Genomic DNA, 8779 nt, shown 5'->3' with positions numbered 1-8779 from the left:
TATGACCCCCGCATCACGCACGAACTGGGAGCTTGTGGACCCTAGGGAGCCTCAGGCGGGTGGCCCCAAGAAATTATCCTATCCTATTTATAAAAGAGACATGTGGTTATCTCTTAGAGGTACGTTCATCTGCGCCACATAGTTCACCTCTTTTATCTGGACTATGGATTGAGGTATTGGTGTATCGATATTGGTATTGGTATTGGTATCAGTATTGGTCGAGGTCGATACCGGGCTAATCCTAGATGAAATATCAGAATCAGATAAGGCTAAAATTGTTTTCAAGTTTTAATGAAAAATAGGGATAAAAATTGACGGAATCTAGGCCGATACCGACTGATCTATCGGATATCAGTCTCCGCTACCGATATTTCAATACCTGATCTGGAATTCTTCTATCTGTGGAAGACTTGACCGTTAGAGAGCAGAGACACGAAGGGACTCTACTTTCACTCTTGGGTTGGTTCTAGCGTAGCAGTGAAGGAAACTTTCTCATTCAATTTTAAAAACGTTTTTCTATGAAGAATCCTCTTAATAATTGTTTTTATCCCTTGCACGCGAGCGACAAATTTTCTTAGACTTCCGAATCACATTAGGAGACGATGATGATGATCCTACTCCTCCTGCAATAGCAATGAAAAATCGTGTTCATTGTTATTAACGACAGACGACAATGGAGATACCAATCTAATTCGAAACCGTCTCAAAAAACACTAACTTGTCCATCCATTTAAATAAGTAGACTTGCTGGATAGCGGACAACCTGAGGTCCTGAACTGAATTACGGAGAAAGTAAAGTGTGGAGGAGAAGAGAACAATGGCGGCGATTGATCTGTCAAAACCTGTAAGTTCTTCCAAGCTTCTCGCTGCGATTGATATGGGAACCAATTCATTCAAGATGTTGGTGGTTCGAGCGGAACCAAAGGGTAAGTTCCTTGTGGTTGATCGGATCAAGGAATCCGTTGTCCTTGGAAGCGGAATGCTTGCAGATGATGCCGCCATCTCCCCCGACGCCCAAAACCGAGCTATCGTTGCGTTGCGGAAATTCGATCAGGTATTGCAGAGGCAGCGAGTTCATCACACTAAGATTGTCGCCACCTCCGCTGTACGAGAAGCTTCCAACAGATTGGAATTCCTCTCTAGGATTCGAGAAGAAGTAGGGTTTGAGGTGGACGTTTTGTCTGGGGAGGAAGAAGCTCGGCTTGTCTATCTTGGCGTTCTTCAATTCCTACCGGTTTATGATACAACTGTTTTAACCGTTGACATCGGTGGTGGTTCCACTGAATTCGTTATTGGGAAGCAGGGAAAGGTGCTCTTTGCGACTTCATTGAAGCTAGGGCACGTTACTTTAACGGAGGGTTTTGTTTGGGAGGGAAAACTCGTAGATATGCGGAACCACATCCGTTCTGTTCTACAGGAGTCTGGACTGATTGAGAAGGTCAGGGAGATTGGCTTCGAGATTGCCGTTGGTTCTTCTGGAACAGTTCGCTCCATTGAGAACGCTATTTTCAAAGGATATGGTCGTGGCTTAACGAATAACATCACACCCTTGGTGGAATTCGGAAGGGATTGGAGATTCAGTGGGGAGGAACTTCGGGTCGTTGCTGAGAACCTGTGCTGTTTGGATGCCGGAGGGATAGATGCAGCAAGGAGAGCTGGTTTTTTCAAGAGGCGGTCAGAGTTTATTACAGCCGGTGCAGTTCTCTTGTCTGAGATTTTTGAGTGTCTTGACATTGATGAGATGCGAGTTTCTGGTTATGCATTAGGAGAAGGGATCATTTCAGAAATTCTAGCTACCTCTTGTGATGATTACGACATCAATGTCAATTCTAGGTGGCGATCTGTTGTTCACCTCTCAACAAGGTTTAACAGTCAGAAGAAGATGAAATCAGCTGCGTGCTGCGCAAGCATTGCTAGGGTATCACCTTGACCACTTTCATTGCCATGTATTCCCTTCGAGTTGAGGTTGTCGTCCGAATTTTGATTTTTCCCTACTGTCGGTCCAGTAACACTGGACAGAGGCTTTTCTTCACTTTCTTTTATTTATTTATTTACTTTATTCAATTGGAGTATTACCATGAAGCACTCCAAAGATTCTCACCACTGATGGATTTCCACAGGAGATCTTTGAAGGTGTAAGGAAATGTGATGTTCTTACTCACCATGAAAATAAATGTGCATTTACCTTGGATGAAAAAGATCTTGAATATCTTGAAGCTGCATGTTTGCTTCATAACATTGGAATCTTTATTAGTACAAATCGCTACCATAAACAGTCATACCATATCATCAAGGTATGTGATCCTGGTTCAATGCTATTTGAAAGAAATGATACGTGTTTAGAATTATCAGGATAGTAGTCATAGCTCTTTTCAATTGTGGATGCGTTTTTTTTGTTAGTTGAGACTTCTTTTCTATTCCTAAGCTTGCTGGATCTATCTCTTATTTACAGAATGGTAATCATCTTTATGGATATAGTGCTGAGGAAGTTGAGGTATGTCAGGGTGGGTGCAGAATTGGATGCTTGAGAAATGATCTTGTTTAATACTTCATTTAGTATTTAATTCTGGATGCCATATAATTGGAGATACATGACAGTTGAGCTTTTTAGAGATCCTATTCCATATATCTTGTTTGGCAGTAAAACATGCTCTCTTTCTTAAACTGTTAAAAAAAGGTCGTACCCAATGCACAAGGCTCCCGCGTTTAGCAGGGTCTGGAGAAGGTCAAATGTACGTAGCCTTACCCCTGTTTCCAGAGAGGTTGTTTCCAAGACGAACCCGTGACCAAGCGTTCAGCAAGTGAGCACTTGACCAACACGCCAAGCACGACCTCCCTTTCTTAAACTGTTACAAATAAACAATTTGAATTTCATATTAAGAATCTAAACAAGAAAGGGCAGGGCTGAAAAATGAACTGTCACAGTTTGTGCTGGATGATATAAAGCTGGAACCCACCATTGTTATAGAGTTGGTGATAAGAAGGGTTAAAAGAACTTCCTAGAAAGGATATTCAAATCAAGGGATAGCTTTGGAAAATGTCATTAAAACGTATAATTGGTGCAGGTCTTCTTTTAGATGGAAATGAAGAGGGTAGTCCCTAGAAGTCTCAGTTTGTTTCGTAGGTACATCTATCACAAGTTGTAGTGGGGATTAAAGATTTCAGTAATTTTAAAGAGTTGATAGGTTACTGCAAATCTCTGAAGGTATAAAAGGGAGCAAACATGTTGCTGTATGGACCACTAGCTTGGTGGGGGTGGTAGAAAGCTTGTCCTACTAGCACGTTGATGCATGTGTGCACGGGAGAGGGAGGAGATAAGATGAGGAAGAGAGAAAATAGGGTAGGGGAGAAAGGAGATAAAATAGGAAAAATCGATAAAAGAGGGATAATAGATAGAGTTGGCTTTATGGACGAAGCTATGACATCTTGGTTTAATTGAGGAAGCCTGCCTCCTTCTCTAAGAGAAATTATAGGAATCCAATTGTCAATCAAAGTCTGAGTTTTCATTTATCATCTACTTCAACATATAGCATACACTGTTACGTAACTGCTTACCCATGATTCCCATTCCCATCTCCATAACTATTGACCTTTAACTTACCACTAACAATAACTAAAGTAACTTCTACTAACTTACCACTAACAATAACTACAGTAATGACATAGTAACTAACCAACTATCACAAGACTCCTTTCATATAACCACTACGTTATAATCCATCCACACTCATAACTGTACGTAACAGGTTACAGCATGTAACTATTCATCCCTCCTAAGGAATGACCTTGTCCTCATGGCCGAAGTCCAGGAATTGGTTCGCCATCACCGTGTGGTCTTCCCAAGTAGCTTCCGCAGGAGATAGTCCCTGCCAATGAATTAGAATTTGAGGTTTATGCTTGCAAATTCTTTGATCCAGAACTGCTTGAGGATGTCAGTGCAGCGTTTCATCTTCCCCTTGAACAACTTGTGCATCACCGATTTTACGTTTTGTCTTCCCCTTGTTGCATGCACTGGTGGTGTGAAGAGAGAGGGTAAAAAGAGATAATTATGGATATAGATATGAGAATAAAACAAGGAAAAGGATAAAATTTGGCTTTATTGATGAAGCCATGATGTCTCGGCTTTATAAAGGAAGCCGTGCCCTCCTTCTCAAATAGAGAAAAATATAGGAACCTTTTTTGTCTTCAAAGCCTAGTCTTTCATTCATCTTTTGCCACAACATATAGGAGTACTTCACCCAAGGCTGCAAGCAATTTTGGGTTGGTGGAAACATCCTCTGGCAGGGTCTATCGCCCTCTGAGGCCACGTGGGAAGACACTGAAGCAATGCACCATCAATTTCCAGAGCTCGGTCTTGAGGACAAGACCGAAACTTAAGAGGGAAGGAGTTGTTACGTGCTTAGGTGCCTAGTCAGCGATTGTGCTTAAGTAGTAGTTATGTGAAGTTATAATTCTCTTTTGGTTAGTAGTTATGTTAGTAGTGGAGATAGTTATGCAACTTGTTATTGTAAGTTATATCTATTAGGTTGTGGGTTATGGAGTTATTTAGATGGTTTGTACTACTTATTTAAGAAGCGTTAATGGAAGAGAGGATAGAATGAAAAATCCAAATTATCTCTCTTGAGGTTATCTTGAATAGAGGTCGGTTAACTCCTAATAAGACAAAGACGCTAGGCTTCGTCTGTAAGACCAACTTTTCCTATTTTATCTCTTGTATCTCCCTATTTTCTCTCCCTTATCTCCCGTGTACTTATCACTTGAACACACAGGTTAGGGTCTGTGAGCAACCATTGGCACTTAGCAACCATTTGGTGCTAAAGTGCCAATGGTTAGGACCACTTATAATCCACACCCTCCCAGGACTCTGAAAAAGAAGAATTCTTTTGCCAAAGGATTAAAGGTAATTCTTTAGCCAACAGAAGAGTAGTTTTACAGAATCTCTCTCTCTCTTAATGCTATACATATATGCTGTTTTGAGAGTGCAACAAGATGCATATGATTTGAGCGGTTAATGGGTCACTTGCCATGTGTCTCCAATCTCCAATAATATGGTATCCCAATTTAATGAAATTGGTGATACCTAAGAAAGATTATTTTTTCATGCTTTCAGTGTACATACAATATATCAAAGGCCAATGCCTGGTGTTCTTCCTCCTAATGGTGGACAATCTCATATTTCTCCCTTTTTAATTATGCAGTTAATAGCGCTCCTTGCAAGATATCACAGGAAGAAGTTCCCAAGTTATGATCAACCGTCACTTCGGCATTTCCAAAATGATGTATCTTTATATTAATTCTTTGAAAGATGTTTCTCTGTAACAATTTCTCATTCTTATCTTGATATAGATTTAAAATATTCCCTCCCTTTTTTTTCCTTGATCCTGGTATTTCAGATGAACGAGAAATTCAGACTCCTCTGTGCAATCATTCGCATTTCTGTAGCAATACAGCAGTGTCAGTGGATGACCTTTGAAGGTCTGGAAATATCTCCTTCTGACAAGGATTTCAAACTGGTATTTTTCAATTTCAAGCCACTGGAGTGCCAGTCACATGGTTGGCATTTGAGAGTGAAATAGTATTTTCCCTTTGTTCTGATTTTAGCGCTGGTTGATGTTTGGGTCCATTTCATAATATAGGCAACTTCATTTTATCTCCATGTCCAAAATTTCCTGTATTTAGTAAATCTACCGCCAAGTTCAATTTCTTTACTCTGTTGCATGGCTGACCATGCAGTTCAGATTGTTGAATAGGCTTTATTCACTTCCCATACACTTTGTTGGTGCCCTTCTACTCTTCCTACATTGCATGGGTTAGAGTTAGCAAGTTGTCATTCATTTTCCTTGAAAGACAATAAAGGTAACAAGACAAGGATTGTCCTCAATGCTTTCTTCTTTTAGATGCACCCTAGGGCAGTGAACAACATGATGTAAGTTTTTTCCTTGTCCCGCCCCTTTTCCTTTTTCCTTGGGTTGAGGATCAAGTAGAACCCAGTGTTTTTGACAGCTCTAACCTTAATTCTAGTGGTAGTTATTTCATTAGAGACCTTATTGCTGCTTTTGATCGTTAGCGTGTCTAGATTGTTGGTGCGTCTACTTGATAAGTAGCATCCTCGTGTAGACCATAAATTTCATGGACAATGATAATTTAGTGACATGAAAAATGGTGTATGTTCAGAGAGTGCTAGCATTCAGCATTACTTCGCCGGTGTGGCTGCAAGTAACCAAATGACAGAACAATATGGCATTTGCAAATAAAAGATAATGTCTCATTTTTGCATTCCTTACAGTCAAGGATTGTCTGTACTATGATATCATCCATTACTTAGATTATTTGTGAAAATTGATTTGTGATCAAAAGTTGGCTTCTCAGTTTCTCATTGTTGTTGAACTGGCAGGTACTTAGAAAAGTAACAGATCGACCTTTGCTAACTGATAGTATGCACCAGTCAGTGAAGGATATTGAAGCAGAACTAAAGCCGGAGTTGGAGCACTTTAAAGAAGTATTCTGATTTACTTGAAACTTTTCCACATTCACTAACTTTATGATCATCCATCATCATCACCATTACTCCTTTGTCTCCAGGTTTTCCAGCAGAAATTATTGTTTGTAGCTCCCTCAACTTAAAACCGTCAAGATGTACAGATATGGTGACGAGATGCATATTCTTACTTCAGAATGATATTCTTTTTCAAGCGCCAATAACTCAGGTCCCTCCTCCCTTCTGGAGTTCTGTACCTTTTTTTCATGCATAGCAAGGCTCACAGTTGTGTTTATAATTTATTCAGTGAAAGTTTATAAGCATACAAATGTAATCTGCCAGCTTACAACCAAGAAGGAATTATTGAGAAACAGAGGCACCCTGTGAAATATATAAAGCCTTGATTTTTTGAAAAATGGAGACAAGCCACACATTGAATTGGTTTCCATTTTACAATTTTTTTCCTCCATATATTTGGATTTAATGTAAATTTTTCTTTCATGACAATAGTTTTTCTAAAATGATTCAATTTCATTTTCAGAAACTGCTAACAACAGATCTGCGAGCTTCATCTGCTGCGGATCCGAATCCCGGTTTACTAGTTTTCCACTTCTAATAAAGAGGTTTATGAATCGAGAGTGTGGGAAAAAAAGAACAAAAGTGAGGGTTGAAGTAGAATTATAAAATGGAGAAAGTTTTTCGCCATTGGAGAAGAAAAACAAATGATGTTATTGTCATTTTGTCCACCCTCGTGTCTGAACGCACTCTGCACCCCTAGTGCAGAGAACTTCATCCTTTAATTCAAATACCTCTTTCACCGTGGGGAAAGAAAACTGCCCCCCAAAATACCTTAAAAGCTCGAACAAAAAGAGAACTACTTCCTTGAAAGGTCAGTTATGGGCTTTGAAAATGCTCCACCACTAGGGTACTCTATGCTACGTTAGTCAAGGACATGGATGTAGTTCATGGCATTGTTCGTTGGTGATATCGGTACCAATATGTATAGGTTGTATCTACCTGATACTTGATTAAAAAGTCATTCTTTTTAACAAAAAATTTAGGGTTCAAGCTAATTAACTGATACCATATCTATTAGGTATCAAAATCGAGCACGGTTGATACTAATATAGTTTGGCTGATACACGCAATCTGATATCAATTCCTAAAACTATGATCGAGGAGAATGATCCCGATCCCACTGTTAGAAGTCCCATGGGATATTAGAGCCTTTATAATTTGGACCCGTATCCTCTCCAATCCGACAGTTGGGAGCACCAGAGCACTCACCCCGGGTGCTTCCAGCCATAAGAATGCGCGCTGGAGGGGCTGGCGCGATGGAAAGGATCTCTTTCCATGCTAGAGGACCCACCACCGAAGGACCAGCTATACACTTGTACTAATGGAGTACATGGTTTCCCATTATTTCATTACCTGATCTTCGGATTCCATGAAGTCCGATCCAATATTGAGATCGCTATATTTAAAAAAAATAAAAATATATTAAGGTCCCTATATGGTTGACATTTGTCCTTAAGTTGATAACCATTTTCATCTAAGGGTGTCAAAACTTAGCTCGAACCGTTAAGATCGATCGAAAAAGCCCGGATCAAATCAAACCGATCCTTATTGGATTGGTTTTGAACAGGAGTATGACGGAATCGATTGAAAATCGGATCGCACGATAAAAAATCGAATCGAATCTAATCGATATAAAAAATCATTGAGTGTAAGGTTATGAATAGGTGAATTGATTATCCATTGATTTCAATATTAGTGAATAAATTTGTGGTTGTAAAGGGAATTGTTACAAATCAATAACTCTGTGGTTATGAAAAAAAGGAAATTGATTTGTAGCCATGCTTCTTCCATTGATCTCTTTGTTTACTACACAAAATTAGTTGTTTATCAAATAAATGATTTGATAGTAAGGTATATTTTGCGATTTCAAATAGTAATTATCTTCTCAGTGGCTATTCATTGATTTCAATTTTAATTATCTCCCCCTATAATTAATGATAATTATATGATTTGGAACAATGGTTTCTTTACAAACTCTATTTATCCATTGATTTGAATATTAATTATCTTCCATTTTTTTTTTATTATTCGGATTACAACATGAGCATATCAAATCAAAATTTTATTTTTAGCTGTATATTTGTTTTGACTTGGGAAGGTAAATTGAAGTGTTTTTATCGAGTCTTTCCTCAGTACAATTTATTAATTTAAGATTTCATTGTGGTTCAAACCCAAAAACAAACTGATCTAAACCAGTATTAACTTGATAATGAAAAACCAAAA

General features: G+C 38.9%; 1 protein-coding gene across 3 annotated transcripts; it reads left to right on the top strand.

Moving 5' to 3' along the window:
- The first annotated feature begins 817 nt into the window (after positions 1–817).
- Positions 818–6935, top strand: LOC122660568 (putative exopolyphosphatase). 3 transcript variants are annotated; one of them, XM_043855934.1, is made up of 7 exons: positions 818–1918; positions 2121–2294; positions 2453–2494; positions 5199–5279; positions 5394–5513; positions 6395–6499; positions 6583–6935. In XM_043855934.1, the coding sequence occupies exons 1-7, from the start codon at positions 818–820 to the stop codon at positions 6622–6624; spliced, it is 1665 nt and encodes a 554-aa protein (XP_043711869.1). In that variant the 3' UTR covers positions 6625–6935. The 3 variants fall into 3 exon arrangements, 2 of the variants coding, with proteins under 2 accessions (XP_043711869.1, XP_043711870.1); XM_043855935.1 differs by lacking the exons at positions 6395–6499; positions 6583–6935 and having other exon boundaries at positions 2453–2504; positions 5394–5519; XR_006332711.1 differs by lacking the exons at positions 5199–5279; positions 5394–5513; positions 6395–6499; positions 6583–6935 and adding an exon at positions 2856–3275 and having other exon boundaries at positions 2453–2659.
- Positions 6936–8779: the final 1844 nt, after the last annotated feature.

This window comes from Telopea speciosissima, chromosome 4, assembly GCF_018873765.1.
Source record: "Telopea speciosissima isolate NSW1024214 ecotype Mountain lineage chromosome 4, Tspe_v1, whole genome shotgun sequence".
NCBI classification, from domain to species: Eukaryota; Viridiplantae; Streptophyta; class Magnoliopsida; order Proteales; family Proteaceae; genus Telopea; species Telopea speciosissima.
This window is presented reverse-complemented; position numbering and strand designations above follow the sequence as displayed.

Bases quoted from the DNA above. Each gene is read 5' to 3' on its own strand.
- LOC122660568 (XM_043855934.1), top strand. From the start codon at position 818: ATGGCGGCGATTGATCTGTCAAAACCTGTAAGTTCTTCCAAGCTTCTC. The intron at 2,295-2,452 runs GTATGTGATCCT...TCTTATTTACAG, and splicing joins AGTCATACCATATCATCAAG to AATGGTAATCATCTTTATGG. The intron at 5,280-5,393 runs GTATCTTTATAT...CTGGTATTTCAG, and splicing joins TTCGGCATTTCCAAAATGAT to ATGAACGAGAAATTCAGACT.